The sequence below is a fragment of the Caloenas nicobarica genome, chromosome 9, assembly GCF_036013445.1.
Source record: "Caloenas nicobarica isolate bCalNic1 chromosome 9, bCalNic1.hap1, whole genome shotgun sequence".
Classification (NCBI taxonomy): domain Eukaryota; kingdom Metazoa; phylum Chordata; class Aves; order Columbiformes; family Columbidae; genus Caloenas; species Caloenas nicobarica.
The window spans coordinates 13,774,139-13,793,212 of record NC_088253.1 but is presented as its reverse complement, the minus strand read 5'-3'; the positions used below and the strand labels follow the sequence as shown (position 1 = coordinate 13,793,212).

The 19,074-nt window shown below is 41.6% G+C and overlaps 1 protein-coding gene across 1 annotated transcript in view; it reads right to left on the bottom strand.

The window, feature by feature from the left end:
• RHPN2 (rhophilin Rho GTPase binding protein 2) overlaps positions 1–13,607 on the bottom strand; it is a 28,211-nt gene extending 14,604 nt beyond the window's left edge. Inside the window, exons 1-3 of the mRNA XM_065640872.1 lie at positions 13,539–13,607; positions 2,796–2,911; positions 108–236 (exon numbers count right to left, since the gene is read on the bottom strand). Of these exons, the coding sequence (XP_065496944.1) occupies positions 108–236; positions 2,796–2,911; positions 13,539–13,607 (314 nt within the window). The remainder of the gene's footprint in view (positions 1–107; positions 237–2,795; positions 2,912–13,538) is intronic.
• Between the last annotated feature and the right edge of the window lie 5,467 nt (positions 13,608–19,074).

Sequence of the window (19,074 nt, the reverse complement as noted above, 5' to 3'; positions counted from 1 at the left end):
TTCTCTCACATTATTATTGTCCAGCATTTACACTCACCTAGAAACTATTTTGCTTCCAGTGGTAAACAGAACATCTATTAATAATTGAGTAACAGCTTTATACTTACTCTGTATTTTGATAAACTTCTACTGAGATATTCAGTCCTTCCAATTCCTCTTTTAAGATCTGCAGATCTGAGTTTACAAAACTCAGTTCCAGTAGTACCTGCTCTCGTACTTTGTTGTTGGTAGTTGCTCTGCAGAAAGAAAGAGACATAATTTTTTTTTTATTGTTGAGGAGAAGGTTTTGTCCATAAGTTGGGCTGACCTCCTTGTTGGCATTCTCAGCATTTTTAAGATTTTTTTTTTCAGTCTCCTTAAGAGATGATACACAACCTCAGGTTTCAGAATTCATTAGGTTTTTCTGTCAAGAGAGAGCCTGGCATAGTTTCCAGATAACAGCACACAGACACATGGAAGGTTTGCTATGTGCTATTTTTTTGTGTGTGATTAAGGGTGAGGCTTATCTTCAGCTACGTTAATCAACAAAACTAAAGCATCTTGAACAGAATCACTATCCTATTTTTGCGTTATGTGATCTTTTCCTAGAAGAAGCATAAGGATGGAGGTGGGGGGGGAATCAGGAGATAGTTTTTCAAAAGAGACTTTCCCCCTTCGTAAATTAAATTATGACCTGTTGAGACTTTTGATCTTAACAATAAAGTAACGCAACCTTCCCATAAAACTGTTACTACAGAATGTTTTACAACCAAATATAGAGGTAGAAATATATTTCCTTTAAATACAATACAATCTTCTCTGTAATTTTATTTCGTTGGGTGCAAATGGGATTTTTTTGTTTGCTTGTTTCCTTCACCATTTATATATTTACATGACAACATTTTGAACTGCTGTTATGGTGGATGTTAGCATTTAGCCCCCCAGAGCATTTCTGTGTGATTTTTTATGTGTTTATTTCAGGATATTATATCACTTGATTACCTCTTCAAGTTGTTGCACTATAGACATACTTTGTAATGACAAACAGCAAAAGAGAGCAGCAGGGGCAATGGGATATCCTTGAGATCCACATAACTCTACTGTGAATTCAGTTTTAACTCAGAACTTCCAGAACAAAAGACAATGAAAAGGAGAAGTTGACTTTAGAAGTTCTAAAAGCAAAAGTCTTTGCACTATATGGATCATCTGTTTCAAGCCTAGCATTTATTTTCAGCCAAAACTAAAGAAACTCACATTTCCAGTTTTTTCCTCAAGTCCTGTTGCAGGAAGCTCCTTGTGGACAGCAATTGGTTTGCTTCTTTTGAAACTTGATGAAATGCAAATAGAATCTGACAACATGAAGCTTGTTTATTTATCTTTAGGAGACTGTAAATCTGTCTAGTCATGTGAACTATCTAGTGGTCAGGTTACTTTTCAAAGTGCTTCTTTCAAAGAACTAGCAAGTTTTAATAGTCTAACAGGTATATATTCCTTTTATATATTTAATAACTTAGACACAAGTCTGCTCCTCTACTCTTCCAATAGGCTTAGTTCTCACTCTTGTCAATAGCAACTTCAGTATTTTAGCAGTTAATATTGGTATCAGGAGCCAAACTTTAGGACATCTTTAGGTTGAACGTTAGAGTAGCCAGTGTTCACACTCGATATTACTCATTTAGCCTTTTCGAAACACGCCTGAGTTGGCATGCAGGAACATCTACTGAATGATCAGTGTTCAGTTTCAAAAGCGGGTATAAGAATTTTGCTATGTATACAAAAGGCAGATAAAGACCCTAAGTCTTACTCCTTAAGTCAGTGACCAGAAAATGAAGCAAAATGTAGTCAGTCATAGAGGCTAAAACTACATAAGCTTTGGACCTACCACCTCTCTTGCTGAAAGTGGAGATAAAGGCAGGTGACAGGCAAAGGGCAACCTATCAATTAATGGCAAGTGTAAGTGAATTTATCCAAGCATTTTCACTTCTCTAAGGGAAGTATATTGACTATTTTGATCTTGGAGACCCATCATCCCTCCAGCTGCAGAGAAACAGATGCCATAAGAGACTATTGCAGATGAGTACTGGGGAAATTTTGAGTTCTGTGTAACCGAGGGATGGATTGTTGGAAAGCTACAGGACTGTTTGCTAAGCAGTTAATGACAGGACATAATAGCCTCAGGACAGGGTCAACATAAGGCTGTTCCTATGGGGACAGCCACATAAGAAACTGTGTCTTAAAAAAAGATTTGGTGGACAAAATAGAATAGAAAAAGGGCAAAGTCTCTTCCAGTTACCTCAAACTGTAGGAGAATTTGGTGGCAACTGTAACCCAGCTCAAATTAGATATGTGCTACCCTGCTATTCCTATATCATTACTACATGGAATAAATAATGCAACTGATGGTCCTTTCCATTGTGCAGCACAGATCTAAAGGATCTTGGAAAAAGCAACAGCATAGTGACAATACCTTTATTTTATTTAAACTGTAAGAAGACTCATTACAATATGCAGCAAGGTTCACTTGCCTTTATCACTAGCAATAAAGCTGATCGAACAGAGCAACATAAGGCAGTCTAACATGCAGCTCATTTGCTACAACACGGCAGCTTTCTAAGTGCACTTGATAGCAAGTAATAACTCTATAGAGCTACAGCATTAAAAAAACTCCAGGGAGATTCACAGAGCATCCAGCAGTAATTTATACAGTATGTTAGGGGAGCAGTTAGGCAGACTTAGAAAAAGCAATAGCTAAGAGACTTAAAAAAAAAAAAAAATTAATTGCTCAGGGAAGAGAACTAGGAAGTCACGACACGTACCTTAAGAGATTTTCAGCACCAGCTCTCATTCTTACTGCTCTTAAGATCTGTTGGTTTAGGACAGCTCTTTGATTTTGCAGTTTGCTTCGGCCAGTCTCAGCAAGAGGATTACATCCCTAGAATTAAGGAAACAATTTTTTTTGTTACTGTTGGAAGAGACTTTGAAAAAGAAGTAACAGTGAATTTGAATGAACTTTAATGGCATGGTTTCTGTATGAATACAAATTAATTACCTTGACATCAGTGACAAATGATTGTCATTGTCTCTTTTCTCAAACTTGGTCATTAAAAGTGAAAGAAACACCATGATCAAAGCATTTCACATTAAAATATAGGCAGAAATTTTTTTTAAAGCTTATGTATGTGTGTGAGCCAGCCTGTTCACCCCTAGAAATCTTTTGAAGCTATTTTCCAATTACAACCAAACTTGACACTGTGTTATTAAGTTTCTACATGTTTCATAAAAACAGTATCTGGCAAGGCAGTAACTCCTATGAAAGCTTCTGCTTAACCTTTGCAAAATATCACAGTGCCATACTGGGATATGTGCAGCCTTGAAATGTAACTCTATCAGAAAACAGGCTTTGGTGGCACCACTGCTCACAGTTTTGAGAACCCTTGTAAGGGTCTCTGCTCTTGTTCCTCCTGGTGCTCACACCTTCAGTACAATTCCTACCCCTCCTTCCCTAGGTTCCTGCCTTCACATCTCAAACTTATTTTTGGCACAGTATTCATGATCTGCACAGCTCTTCTGCGCAACCAGGAAAAGCTCTCGGATCTTTAAGTGTACGCTGCCCTAACCCAACAGCACCTTTGCATACAGCACCAAAAATGGGAAATATTAATAAGATTTATAAGTTATTTCATCTGTATACGATCACAATGCCAGCTGCAATGATTTAGCTGCCCATTAGTTTTTGTCATTACCTGTTGGCTACATGAAGATTATGTATTGATAGCTCAGTAAGTATCAAGTAAGATGGGAAATGAAATGAGATGGGATAAGATGGGATATGAAATAATAGAGCTTAACAGGGCAAAATGACTATTATACCCTCAGATACTCATCAAATTAAGCCCTTAAAAAGTAAAGCATGAAATTCGGAATTCACAAGAATGCAACTCAAACGACTGTGACCTGTGTTTGAGCAGGACTGAGCCACTGTACTGTGGTGAGCTGTACTCGTAACTGTAACTCGTAACAGCTGTACTCTGTAACTGTTACAGATGAATAGGGCTACCTGTTTGTCTTTTTTTTTTTGAGGGAAATACAATCTTAACACGTTTTTAAAATACATTAGAAGTTTCACTTCCACTTTTTTATTCTTTGCCCCGCCTCCCTTTTTTTAAAGTATCAAATATCTTTGAACATTAATACTCATTTATAGCAAACGAGCACATCCCTGCAGCCTTAACTGCTGATTCTGAAGCAAATAAGACCACTCTGGTTTAAGGCTTACCCTTAAATAAAGCCTGTCCTACTGAGTGGCCTTGCTGGGTATCATTACAAAACTTATCAGGGTCCTACTGGATGATGTATTACACAAGAAGGAGGCTCAGATCTGTCTGATACAAGTCTTCCCTCAAGTACTCCAGCCACTAAATTATGTACTATTTTGGATCTCTTCCTCTTAGTTTTGACTAGAAAAATTTGGGTTTGATATAACAGCATTTAGAAGTCTCTCAACAAGCTCTGAGTGGTCAGGCAATGACGTACCAGCACAACAAAAGCAAGTATTTAAATAGAACATGAAGTTCTAATCATCTACTTGAAGTTCAGTTCTTATTTGAGTTGGCAAGTGAAGGCAAATTGACTTGGCAATAGAGAAATGAGCTTATCGATCCAGATCACAGTAGTTCAACTGAGAAAGCACATAGCCTAATATTGTTAATTTTAAAATCCCTAGTTTGAAAAGTTTATAATAAACAAGTAAAATGACAAGAAGCTTGTGCAAACATCTTCAGAAGCACCCTTTGCCAGATAACTTGAAAAAAACATGCCACATGAAATTACTCCTGTTACAGAAATGTTTCTGCATTGAAATACCAATTACAGCAGAAGCCCCAAACTTGGATTGCTCATTGAGAAAGCACCGGCAGCAAGCACAATACACAAATTAACTTGTTACTGGAGTGAACATGCATGTGTAGCAAGCACATTCATTCCTCTCAGATTAAAAGTAGTGCTTTAACTACCAAATACTTGATGCTCCTTTACACACATTTATACAGAGACATAAACAAGGCACACTGAAAGGTACAATACGGTCTTGTATCCACAAGTTGCTTTCTGCTCTTAGCACATTTCTGTTTCTAGCCTGCTACTGTTTTTCCTACTTTGCTTTTTCTTCACTTTGTGTTGTATAGTCTTTACTACTGGTATTCAGAGTCTTCTCTCCTTCCATTCTATCCATGACATTTTTCATTTGAACCTTGTCAATTATATCCTCTTGCTTTTTGCATTCAGTTTGAATACTTGATTCTCGTCTTGGGCCTTTCATCTCTGTATCCCAGTATAGATCTGTGATGCTTTCTTCCAACTTCTTTCTCAACCACTTAATGCAGGCATCCTTCCAAAACGTATCCTTGCTGTGCCCTTGTCTTCATTTTCTCTGTAAAGCTGCAGCTCCTTTCCAGAACTCCCTGCCCTTGTGTGTGCCCAACAAGTTTCATGACATCATTCAAATACTTCTTTACAGCTCTACTTCTGGGAAATTTTTCAGGAAGATCAGCTGCCTGATTCCCAGGCCCATGAAGCTGAGTAGAAGTGGTGTGTTTATTTCACTGGACCTTTGATCAAGCTCCAGCCCAGAAATCAAACATGCTCCCATTAAACAATGAGTGCAAAACTGCCATGATCTTAAACCCTGTGCAAAGAGAAAAAATGGCAGAAATGTTCCCCTGCATTTCAGGACCAGCCACTAATCTCTGTATGAAGCTTCAATGCAAAAACAGCCCGGTGGCCTAAGAGGACACAGCACTGACAGACTGAGGTATCCGTATCACTTCCAGTGTGCCTGGGAGTCCTGCACTTCTGTCTCCTTGATGAAAGGCTCCTTGTGGATAGAGGAGTCTGTTTTCAGGATGGGCTCCCCTGCTGCAAGCATACACCTCCCATTTACTTCTCAAGGCCTACAAGGGACTCTTATTTTACCTTTTAGAAAACATCGCTTTTTACTTCTCCTGCCCAGGGGACGGGGCAACTCAGCTAGTTCGTGTTCATTTGCAGGCTTAAACTCTTCATTGTAATCAGACTGCCAGAAAACTGATGGGTAGAAGTCTGTATAGAGGACAGTGAAAATAACCAATATCTGAAAAACACAGGAAATACAGAGTCTGGGGAAGATTTCCCCTTGTGTAAAGGAAAAATTCTGTGTGCCAAAAAGTTATTTAGCAGACTGCTCTAAGAAAGTGCTTCAATTTTTTTTCCTCCATGTAGAAGATCCCTTTCCCAGACAGCATTTGTGCTTGGTTCACATTTGGACAATCCCAAGAATGCTAATGTTCAGTTCATTACAATATCTGACAGCCAAACTTCCCAGCGGTTTCCACACCTACTGTTTCATCTCTTGTCAACAGGATGCTAGATGCTTCTTTTAATTACTGTTTATTTCTTTGCTGAGCCAAGACAACTTCGAGAGTGAGCTAGATTTTAGTCTGGCTTATACACTATGAGTAAAATTAGTAATTAAATAGCAACAAAAGGACAGTTATTAGTAAGGAAGTTGCAAAAATGACCAAGAATGGAGTAGAATTTAAGCTTTCATTGCTGGCATTGGGGAGGGAAGACAAGTAAATTGAGTAACTTTGCTATGAAGACAATTAAAAGAGTAAACTCAGCTATCACTTTTAGAGCCTTCTCTTTTTTTCCCCTCAGAGCATAGCTGCACTTCAAAAATAAGTGTTTAAAGTGCTTAAATACTATTATCCTTAGCTCCTGAACCAATAAAAGCTTTTTAAAACCTGAAGTTCAGTTAGCTAGTTACTTTATTTCTTCCTGTTTGATTGAATTGTATTGTTGAACTGCAGAATCAGGAACCTGATATGTTCTTAATATATCATTATCAGAGGCAAGACCTGCACAAGAGTTATAAATTCTTGCCATATGTTATTTATGTACCTAGTCGGGTAACATCTTGAAAGAAAGAGACACTGATTTTGGATAAATAAATGTGCACCTCCTGCTAAAGCCTGGCCTGTGCAGGGCCTGCATGTTTGATCGCAATCCTCTGACTAATTAATGGGGTGTGCTGACAGATTCCAATGGGATTGCTGCTCATCTCGTGTTAGAACCAATGCCCCACCGGGGTTTATTTTAAACTTTATAAACATTATCCCCCACACGCTCATTTGGCAAACAGTTGCACTGTGAGTGCTGGTGGGATCTCAGCGTGGCGCTGCCTCTGTCAGGCCCAGCACAGCCAGCTCAAGAGCAGAGCGAGGGAGCAGCTGACTGACTGCTTGGGACTCAGGTGGGATTTGGGGGAGATTTTATTCTACAGGTTACACAGGGGCAGAGAGAGTACCTGGCAAGCCTGTAGTCAGGTACTCCAGGCTTACTATGGATGGACAGTATCTTGCCTGTGTACAAGGCACCAGCATCTACCTCCCATCTGAAGGAGCCTTAAAATCCCCCAGTCTAAGGGATAGAAGCAAAATCTTTGTGGTTTTCCAAGTTTTGGCTCTAGGTCTTGAGAAACTACCTACCACTGAAGGAAAACAGCTGTCAAAAGTATGGCTCCCAAATCGAGAAGTAGTTTTTTTAATCTGGATGCCAGGAAGTTCTTTCTTTAAGACAGAAGTATTTTTTAATATCAGAAATCCAGTTGTGATGGACACAAAAATCATGACTGTTTGCCAGACAATGAGTAATCACAGTAAGCATTTGAAATTAACATAAATATGATTTATAAAGTAGTGGTTTGAACTTTTAAGATGAGCCACACACTGTCTGAAGGTGACACAGAGTTGAAACTGGGTGTGCTTTACTTAAAATAAAACATTCCTTTCCAGCCAGCGCAACCTGTGCTGCTTGTCAAGCCCAGTAGTGTATGCAAATGGCCAAATCCTCCAGATATTTAAACATATGTAATTTAACTTATGCACATAACTTATTTGGCCGTAATGGCCATTGTTGTAAACAGCATGATTCACACCAGTATTTCCAGAACTGGTCTGAAGTCCTGCTAAATTATCAAGTTTATTTCCTTACCTTCTTCTACTACTAAAGTTTCTCTTTGTATGTTTCTACTAGTTCAGTTTTGAAATTTTAGCTCTATACTGCAAGCCTTTCAATAGTAGAAGTTTTATCTGAGTTTTAAAAAAGGCAGGAGAGGGAGGAGGAAGAGCTGGTCTTCCAGAGCCTGGCATACTTGTGCCATGAACAAGTTATTTTACAGTTCTAACTGCCTGGCACCAGAGATGAATATAAAGTTTTAGAACTAATTATTGTATTAAATTCTACATTCATATTTTCTATACAATACTCCATTTTGTCACACCACTCACTAAGCAAAATGAATATTAATATTTCATCAGAGATGTCTGTCTCTTGACTAAGTAAGATGATTCTTAGTTTCACATGAAGCCCTACTTTCAGTTTTCGGTTTCATGACTTGGTATATAATGAGTGGATATGGAAGGATGTGGAGCATGAATCATCACAGCATTGTTTCTGCTGCTTCAGAAAAGTGGAAAGAGAATAAATAGGCAAATAAATATTCCTGTGTCGATGCTAATGTTGATGGTTGCCTGGCTACTAATGACTATAAAGAACCCCAGTGGAAGCACAGGTGTAGCAGGCTGGTAAACTGACACATTAACCACAGTTCAGGGGAAGCCCTGCAGGAGAAACCCCAAAAGCTAAGGAGGGGAAGCAGAGAGAGTTAATTAGGGAAGTGCTGATTCACGAGCTGGTTACCATACCTATCATCATTTTCAGCCTGGTGCTTTGTTTATGGAACTGCTTGTTTTCTGTTTTTAGCCTTTTCCCCTGACAGGGAGGACTAATATATACTGTCTGTCTTTCTGAATCATCAGCTTGGTCTATATCTAAGTACCTAGCCTCACAGATGGAACCAAAGCTTTAAGAAAGGGAAGAGAAAAGAAAATAAGCATCTCCATTAAACCGATCAGAATCTAAAGATTCATTAAGCTAGCTGTCCTACTGCTCTGCCTCTGCGTAGCACAATGGACTGCTATCCAAAACAACCACACTGAAAATGGGGTGACGAGTGCTCTTCCAGTAGATGCTTGGAGAGCTACAGAAGGGGTAACCTTGGAAAATGAACCATGGCTTTTTCTAATCATTTATTGCAACTTCCTGACCAATTAGGGATTTTGAAAAGTTTCGGTCTGCATAAGGTGCTACAAATCAGTAAAGCAACATGGGAAAGACATACTAGAAAGAACTTGCTAGATATCTCCTCCTTGCTCTGCTCCTTCCCACCCAAAAGAAAACAAACAAACAAACCACAAACCAAAAATGGGGCAGGCATACCCCTACTAATAGATCGCCATGCAAGTGTCGGACCTGGTGACTGGATGAGTACTGCTTTATACATATCCCGAGTTCTTTGTACTGACGTGTCTTGGGGATATTTACTTTGTGAAAACTTACTGGTTAAGTCTGGTGGTGTGCTGTAATGAAAAAAAAAAAAAAAAGAGGGAAAAAAAGGAGAAAACAGCTTGAAAAGGAGAGTTGTTTCTCCCACAAGAATTAAAAAGTAACTGAAAAAAAACAAAACAAAACAAAACAGGAAGAGGTCTTGAGACGCCAATCAATCACAGAGCCATGCCAGGCTTAAAAAATACCTTCCCCAGAGGTGGGAGAAGCATCTCACATAAGCAAAGCAGCCCATGAGGACAGACCTGCTTTAATTACCATCAGTCTGTTGAAAAATCATTCCTGTCTAAATGTCTTGCTCTACTTTTAAAACAAATTGTTCTTTGCTCTGATCATTAATTTTGTCATTATTTTCTGCTGACCACAGACTCTCACAGGGAAGAAAGACTGGGAGCAGAATTTGGATGGACTTGCAGGATACACATGGTTGATTCACAAGTTGCTGCCAGTTAACACCAAAAGAATGTGGAACTCCGCACAAAGGAGGTCAAGGCATGAGGCTGAAGGTCCAAGAGCACTTGCACCAGCCAGTACAGGTACAGTTTGCCCTGGCAACGTACCATGGAATATACTGAAATAAGCTATCTGCATGTGATGGTTGAGACAAACAAAACAGTAGCAGAACCAGTTTCCTGGTGCGTTATCTGCCCAGGAAGTAAAAAGTTCTAGACAAAAGCTCCATCTTCTTTTTGATGGAAAGTTAAGGTGCTTCTTCCACCTTGCCATATCATCTTCAGGACACCAGCAAGGATTTTTTATTGTTGTTGTTGTTGTTTGTTTTGTTTTTAAAACGAAAATCCTTCTCACAAGTTTGGTTGCAGCTAATCAAATGACTAAAGAGGGTTGTTTTGGAGGGGAGATGTAAGAGGAAGGGAATAGGGGCAGCACTGATAAAGTTGAATACACACTGTGTGGCTGCACAGTAATTTCCTTAAAAATAGACTAACAAAAAAAAAAAAAAAAAAAAAAAAAGCAGCAGCATCCAAGCCAGCTCAAAGCATCTTATAGGTCTAAGGAAAATTTAATTTTGCCTGTATCAATGACAGGCCTTTGCCATGGGGAAAAAGGAGATCATGGACAGAGATGGGGTAAGGGAAAGAGGAAAACAAAGAGGAAAAGGTCCCTACGGAGCAGCTCTGACATCGCTGGAAGGGAATGCAGAGAGGGAGTCTGAGGAATGGTGCAAGCAGCCTACAGGAGCTGCCACCCATCATATCTCAGACTCACCTGGCAGTACCACAGCAACCCGATCTTTCTAGTGTGGCAACAGAAGTCAAAGCAGGAAACAAGACTGTGTCTCTGTTTCCCCATTTCTGGTCATGGCCCTTTACATAGAGCCAGTCATAGTTTTACAGGGCCACCTCCCTACAGGAAAAAAAGCGCTAAGCAAGAATTAAGTAAGTAAGTTGCTTTACATATTGCATCCTGGGGATACTGAGGGTTTTTTTCTGGTATCCTATATTTAAGACTTCAAAAAACATAACACACAAAAGGGCACTATACGAACTTCGAGCATACTTCCCACAGTAATCCATTTATCAAAAGAAAATATAAGAGTCTAAAACAAATGGATGTTGTATGAACTGCTCAGTTTTTCTCAATTATAAAATTTCATTGTGCACAATATTCTTGCAAAGTACAGCAGGCAACCTCGTTGTGTGAATAGTGCTTGAAAGCCCTTTTGTGAGCAGAACTGGTACAAAGCAAGTGTTTTCACCTTGCTCCACAGCTTATAGACTAAAAAGGTCAATTAAGCAAATGTCTTTTGATCTAAAAACACGAGGACTAGCCTTGGAAATTGATGTGATTCTACACCAACAAAACTGGTAAACAAACCCTCAGATCTTTTCAGGAAAACAAACAGTAGTGTGGTTTTAAAAAGAGAAGGGAAAGCGATACAAGGAGCTTGGAGGTGGGGGGGGGAAGACAGACATGAAGAGTTCAGTGACTAGTTTCAGTGACATTAAATCATGCAGCATACCATTCAGATGAACATGTAAGGCCTGAAGATCATATGTCCAAACTATCTCCTTGGGTTCACAGCTTATCTGGTCAAGATTCCAGGAGTGGGATTGTTTTGGGTTTTGGTTGGTTTCCACCCTCCCCTCCTCCGCTTTTCTCCTAGAACTACTAAGTTGGAATGAAAGCTCTGATCTTTGAGACCATTCAACTAATGTATGACAAGGAATACTGGTTTGCTGCTTACATCTGACTTCTAGGGACAGAAGGCTTTGAGCATCTAGCCTGATCTGAAGTTTGCAAAGATTAAAGATACTTACGAGCTGGATGAACCTCTCAAAGACCTGAGTGAACAGAGGGAAGAATGCCCCACTGCAATACTGGCTCACCCAGATTTATTTAATATCAGATTCATATCCATTTTCTACTGCTTTAAGACATAATTCAAAAGTGGGAAAGATGCTCATGGTTAGGTATAAAAGTGATCTTATTATATTTTCATATATGAGAAAAAAAATATTCCTGTCCAGGATATGGGGTTTACACTGATCTAATGCTGGTTTTTTTAACCCTAACATACAACAATTTAATCGAAAATAAACTCAGTCCTTTAGCAAGTATGAGTGCAGAAGATATAACTTAGGAAGCACAACTTGGCTATTAAATTTCAGTTAGTCCCCATCAGTAAAAACAAACAGGTGGAAGAGTTGATTTATCTAACTTAACAAACTTGAGAAGTTCATGAAAAGTTAGCTTTTTTACTAACATACCTCAAGGCTCCCCATACTATAGAAAACATAGCTGTGAAAACTCTAATTACAGCTTTGCCACACTTCGTGATTTCCTGCTATGAAGGATGAAGAAAGAAGTGATTACTCATCAAATATTATAGTAGGATTACTCAAATGAAGAAACCAGACAAGATTGGGTCAAAGTTTTGTTTTAGCCTGTCCAGTTATTTATGCGGCAGCAGCAATTCCTTGCAGCGTGGCTGGCACAGGTAAAACTTCGCTCTTTTCAGCTGCAAAACAGTTCCTCTGCTGAAGGGCCATATTGTTGCTTAAGCTCCTGCAGGCTTATGAATTTGGCGACTACTGGGGGCAAAACCCAAACATCCTGTAAAGAGGGCAACAAAGCAAAGCCTACGTGCCTTCCTACTGGGTCATCCAGGTGGCAGCTGAAGTGCATCGTAGGGATATGTTTCTGCAGAGCTGAGCAGCAGCAACCTGATGTATAAGGCTTTTTTTTTTCCTCCATAGAATAAACAGTTTATGGTCTCGGTTAGAGAATCTACACCGAAACCCCCGCGTACCTACGCCCCTATTTGAAGCCCATTAACGAAATTCACAGGCGCAGAGAGCTTCAAAACAGCGAGAGAAGGTGGAATCAAAGCTCCGCGAAAACGGCACTTACGCCCTTTACCGCCGGTGAAGTTCACAGGAGCCCACAGGGCTGAATTACAGGCGATACTTAACTATAATTACTGTTGTGCACAAAAGAATTCAGGTGCAGGTTATAGTATAAGCCGCCCACTCAGTCTGAAAAGTAATTAGGGCAGATGTTCAGTAAAAACTTCCTAACGAGTTTATTAACTTCACTGCCTTACTCCAGTAAACTTTCCTACAGGTACTCGGGGAGATGTACTAGAAAGCGAGCGAGGGGACGCAGTGAGGAGCGAACAGGAAAGAGCGCAGGGGAAAAAAAAAAAAAAAGGGTGACATGGTGACATTTCATTCATTTCCTAAAGGTACGAGTGCACCTGTCCTGCAAGGTGAAGCCCGGCCCAGGGACAGCGGAGGGTCCCGCGGGCGGCTGTAGGGCTGCGGTCACCCCGGACCCGGCGGAGCGCCCCGTCCGCCCGCGCAGCGCGTCCCCCCCAGCCCGAGCCCGGCGCCGGACACCCCCTGTCCCCGGACACCCCCTGTCCCCAGCCAGGCAGACGCGCTCAGCCACAGCCCAGCTCCCCGCCTCGCCTCCCTTCCCTCCCCGAAGGCAGCTCCCCGCCGCCGTGGGACGGAGCTCACGGCGCTCCGGCCAGGAGAAAGCGGCCCACGAGCGGCGGACAGGGCACCGCCAACCCCGAAATGCCCACGGAGGGGGCTGCCCCGGGCCCACAGCCCAGAGCCCACCGCCCCCGAGCGTCTCGCCGCGCCTCCCACCTTCCGAAAGTAGCCGTCCTCCGCCGGCTCCGCCGCCTGGCAGCCGCGGGGCGGCAGGGCGTCTGTCATCTCCGGGCGAGCCGCCGTCCCTCCGCTGCTGCGAGGCGAGCGCTGCTGCGAGGCACCGCGACCCTGCGGGAAATGTCGCCGCTGCCCCACGGCGCCGCCCGGCCCCACCTCCGGTGGTGGCGGGGAGGAGCTGCCCCGCCCCACGGCGCGGCCACTCGTCACCCTGGCCGCGCTAGCAGGTGGCCCGGGCGACATCCTTGCGGTGACCGCCGGGCCGCTCCCCGTGGAAGCGCCTTGTCCGGGGACAGGCGGTGGCTGTGACCGACTGGAAGCGCAGCCCGGCGCCCCGCTGCGCGGCGGTGGCTCAGCCCGCTCCTCCCCGGCCCTCCGGCTGTGCTCCCTGCTCCGCGCTCCGCTGAAGCGTGGCGGAGTCTGGCTGGCCGCCCCGAAGGCACCGCTCGCCTCTTGCCGCTTCCCCGCGGCGGCTTCCTCGGCACTGTGAGGCTGCCGCCGGCTTTCCCCGAGCCCGGTGCCCGCCTCGGGGAGACAAGCTTTCCCGCGGGTGGCTGTCCTTCAGCGCGGGCTCATTCCTCCGGGGCTGCTCCCCAAAGCCGGAGGGCGCTGCTCGTAGCGGGGAGTATTTACCGGGCACAGCTCCCGGGGCCCGCGCAGCCACATGGCGCTTTAGCACTGGGCGCTGGGGTGCGCACGGGCCTGGCGGCACGGCGCGCAGGTCCGGCCTCTGCCCCGCCCGCGGGGGCACCGAGCTCCCAGACCCTTATCTGGGGGACCCCCCCCCGGGAGAGATCCCGGGGCCCCGGGAGCTGGACGGGCTCCGGCCCTGGCCCTTGATAAGGGCCGCAGTATCTCGATGAGGGCAGGGCTGGCCCCGGCTCCGGGAAACTGCTGTGGGATCAACCTCAGCATTGCAAAAATCTGCAGCGTTCGCAGTGAAAACCTCCTGTCTTCGAAATATTCCATTGTGTAACCGGTTTTGCAAATGTTGTTATTGGATGCTTGTGTAAGGAAATTGCCAGTATTGGTTCCTGTTACCAGCCAGACCTAACCTACAGAGTTATGTGGGCATTTAGTGTTTAAAGATGCAATACAGGAAAATACTTCAATCGATATTAACCACACTTTCCCCCACTTCCCTTTTCTCCTTTTTCATCTTTCTTAGAAGTATGGTGGTGTTGTGTCAGGAAAAAAATCTGCAGATACAACGTTTCTTTATCAAAGGAAAAATATCTTTGGAATTACATTCTTAACTGAAACTTTCTTTGAAAATGCCAATGTCTCCAGAGAGTTATGCAGAGCAGTCCAGTTAAACTGTGTGTCTACTGCCTGTTTTTAACGGGAAAGACCAGAGTCAGCAACTCAGAAACTGGGATCCAAAGATCTCCTGCTGTCTCTGTTGAAGTCAGCTGAATTTTGGTCTTTTTCCTGTTTTTTCAATAATTCTAAAGATACTGGATGCACGTATCCAATTGTTTGCTAAACAGAAAAAGGTAAAAGTGGGAAAGTCATTTAACTTGCTCAAATTTCTATTATGAGGCTGTAGAAGATGTTTTAGGTTACTTTTTATGCTATTAGAAAATGTACTTACCCACCAAATGAAAATGGATTTTAAAATTTAAATCTTGCAAGATCAGTGTAAAACTCCAGTGCAATACATATAAACCACAAATTTGCAGAAGTTTCTGCACAGTACAATGCCAAAAATAACTTCCAACGTATCTTGGTGACAAAATGCAGCCTTTCTTCGTTGGTGGTGGATTCTTTGAATAAAACAAAGTCAGCAGTGGTACACACAGCAAATGTCTACAGCAAATTCAGGAGAGTCCAAGAGACCTCGCACAGGCTTCCTCCCACATCTTCAGTGTCCTGGGTGTATCACCCAACACTCCCACCACTGCCAGATTAGACTGTTCCTTCCCCTCCCTTGCACAAAGGGTACTTCATCGTGACTGCATTAGGACTGATATATTTCTTAAGTAAGTCACTAAGTTTTGTCTGCATATGGTGAATATGCGTTTTTTGCAAAGGGCACGTGTTGATTTTACGGTCTCAGTAGCTAGTGCTGAGCTGTGTAATGACTGGGTAGCAGCACTCCCTGGCCCTGGAATGTAAATTGCAGCTTAGAACATTCCAAAACCTTGATTTACCCTCAAAAAACTGTATCCCAGCTCTTCTCACCAGTTGGTTAAACATCTTCACTAGCTTTTTGCTTGCTGTTAGAATTCCTAAACGGAGGTGTGTTCATACCATAGACTTTCTCAGTTTCTCACAATTCTATTAATCAGAAGGTTTGATTTGCTGCATTGTAAACATTCAGTAACAACAGGCTAGGACTCTGGAACACATCCGTTCAGAAAAAGAGGCGTATAGATGCAGATGTTTGGTTAATATTTATCTTTGATATTAGAAGAGAGTAAGTTCAGTGATCTGGTGCACTAGGCAGGGCACTATCTCTGAGCAAGCATCAAATGCTTAAGAATTTGCATCCAAAGCAGATCAGAATGTTGTGCCTAAAGTGTTGAAATTGAAGGAGTGAATCTTATCTCTGCATCAAATATCTTTGTTTTACAGAACTTGGTGTTATCTGGCTTTGTGCATCTTCACAGATAAACCAGCCAGGTGATCCAAAGAATGGCCACACTGAAAACAGGCACAGAATGGCAGAACTTGAGTTGTCCCAGATTTTGTCCCACAATAGTAAACATAAGAGGGGCCAGAATATGGATGGCCTTACTGCAGACACACAACAGTATATACAGTATTTAAGTACATGTGCACAGTATGTGCCATATATCTCTTATATTTGTATCACTCCACTTGCTCAGTCAGTCCTGTCCTTCTACCCATCCCCCATCCTGAAAAAATATATGAATATATTAAATTCCATCTTTAGTATTCTCTTCGGCTGCCAGGAAATGTTCTCTGTTTGGGAAATTAATTTCCTGCTGGGATGTGCATTGATGAGCTGTTACATACTGAATATTGGAATCTGCTTTCACTTGGTAAGGACAGGTACTGCTCTCTGGTAAGAGAATGTTTGTTTTTTGTGATTTTACAGACCTTGCGGCTACAGGATGGTACCAGGTGCCTCAAAGACAGCTTTTGTCCCAGAGAGACACAGAGGCTTCTCAGTGAAAGCACATTAGAGTGATACTGTATGAAGGGAAACATCTATCAACTTCTGCTGTTTCTCAAGGTAGATTCCTGAATTCGAAACCTGCCACACGGTTATATATTTCTGCCCTATTGTTGGTGGCTTTGAATATTAAACTTCTGTTCTGAGAGGAAAAAGATTTTGTCAGTAACCCTGGCAGCACGTAGCTTTACAGACAGTGAATTCAACTGCAGTGAGTTAGTCGAGTTAGTATCATCCTTTATTTCTGAAGACTGCAGTTCTTAATGAGCAAATATCTGGCTGCTGTAGCGAAGTTTTAGGTGAGGAGAAAGGAAAAGGGATCATAGGTTGATTTTTCCCCCAGTCTCTACTCTTTCCAAATATGTACTATGGAGGAAAAAAAAAAAAAAGAGACTGAGAATGCCAAAACCAGGGCATGGGGGCACAGTAACAATAGTGATGTGAATCTGCTTTAAGGCCAGGAGATTTTCAAATGAGAAAGAGTAAAGAATGGGAAGGTGTTCTCATGAACAAAAGAAGTTCTGCATTTTATGACAGATGAATTGAAAAGTGACCAGACAGGAACTGCAACTAAGAAGTGCCAGTAGAAGGTTTCCTTACCAAGAAAAGTACTGAGTGACAGCAAAATGATACAAAAATGGTATTCGAACCAGTATAAGGGCTTTGGATGGCCATGGTATGACTTGCTATAGGTGCAGCATTTCACTGCTGCTGTTTCAAGTTAACAGCACGGGGCATGTGTTTTATGCAACGTTATCTTCACTGAAAAAAGATCCCATTTACCGTTGAATAGCTAATATGCTTTGCCTGTTGTACTGTGAGATCATCCTGGAGACAAGACAGTACACTTTCAGCAGGAATTAAATATGTAAAGCCAAACATGGGCAAAATCATCAGCACTTTTCCCAAATAATGCCTTGCCTTTCACTTAGTCCATAGATAAAAATCTGTGTACTTAAGGCCAATATTAGTTATCTACTTTTGTTCATTGTTTTAAAAAATGAAAATTAGCACTTTGTAGATGCTAAAACAATGCCTCAGGGTCTGCACTTCATGTGGCTGTTTCATCAATTGATACAGTAGCCACATTTCCGCAGGAAGAATATTCAAGCAGATATTTGCATTGAACACAAGACAAAGCAGAGGTGAAGTCAAGCTGTTTGTCTCTTTTTGCTCTGTTTTGAAAAGTAAAAAGGTAACGTATTTAATATTGTATTTTTATACTTTCTATATTTATGTTTTCATTTTTTCTTTAACATGTTTTTAGCGCCTCTGTAAATGAATCCAGTTTTTGCTTCCTTCTTTTATATATTGATTATGCTGCTTTTAGTCTGAAGTACCAGTGACTGACATAACTTAAAACTAAGCAACAAGGAGTTATCCATTTGAAGAACTGGTTTTAAATAATATAATAAAAGATAGAGGAATACACTTTTATGTTCTACCTTCTTAATGCACTAATTCAAAAACAGATGCTGAAAAGCTATTGGGAAACTAAAGCCTGAAGTCCATCTATGGCTTAGGAGCTCAATTTGAGTACTGGCAAGTGTTTAAGCTTTAATTCCAAAATGTCAATTTTTATTTTTCATGAGCCAAATTTTAAACACAAGCTATCCAGACCTACTAAGATTTTTAGTTTCATTGCAGTTATCAAAAGACACTGGAATTACTGTCGTGTTTAACAGCTACAAATAGCAATTGTCACCTGGTTTAACAATTGTAAATGGGAGATAGAGTTTACGACGGAGAAGGAAATACCACTGGGATGCAAAAGTAATTCTAATCTGACAAAAGCCTTAAAGGGAAAAAATGTCAATATTTGATTACTCCAACTCTTTGAACATAACAGGCAAGACACTCAGAAGATTTTCTGTTAACATTGTGCAAAAAAGGTTTATTTAAGCCTGTGTGTTAAATCAAAGTCACATAGAATTGACTATTCACGAACAATTATTCCCTAAACAAAGAGAAATAGCAACTGCGCTAACAACTCATTTTGCCACTGTATATTCTAGCTAACTGCTTACTAATTAGTAATGATGAGAAAAGATAATACATGTAGATTAATGTCTGTGGCTTCTACTTTATTGTTTCTAAGTGAATTAGAGACGTAAATTAAAGAGACTACTCCCTATTTGCACAGAACCGTGTAAATATTTCCTATGGTAACTCGAAACCACAAGAAACTCGGGTAGTTTCACTTTGAAAGAAACCAGTTCTGTGTATACAAACACAAATACTGGATTAGAGAATAGGCCACTAAATTTGCAGAGTCTTATCTGATAAGGGCAGGAGTCTCTCAAGACTTTGTTGTGATTTTCCAGGATTTCAAGAAACTGGTGATCCTTGCTTATAAAAGTTGTGGACTGACAG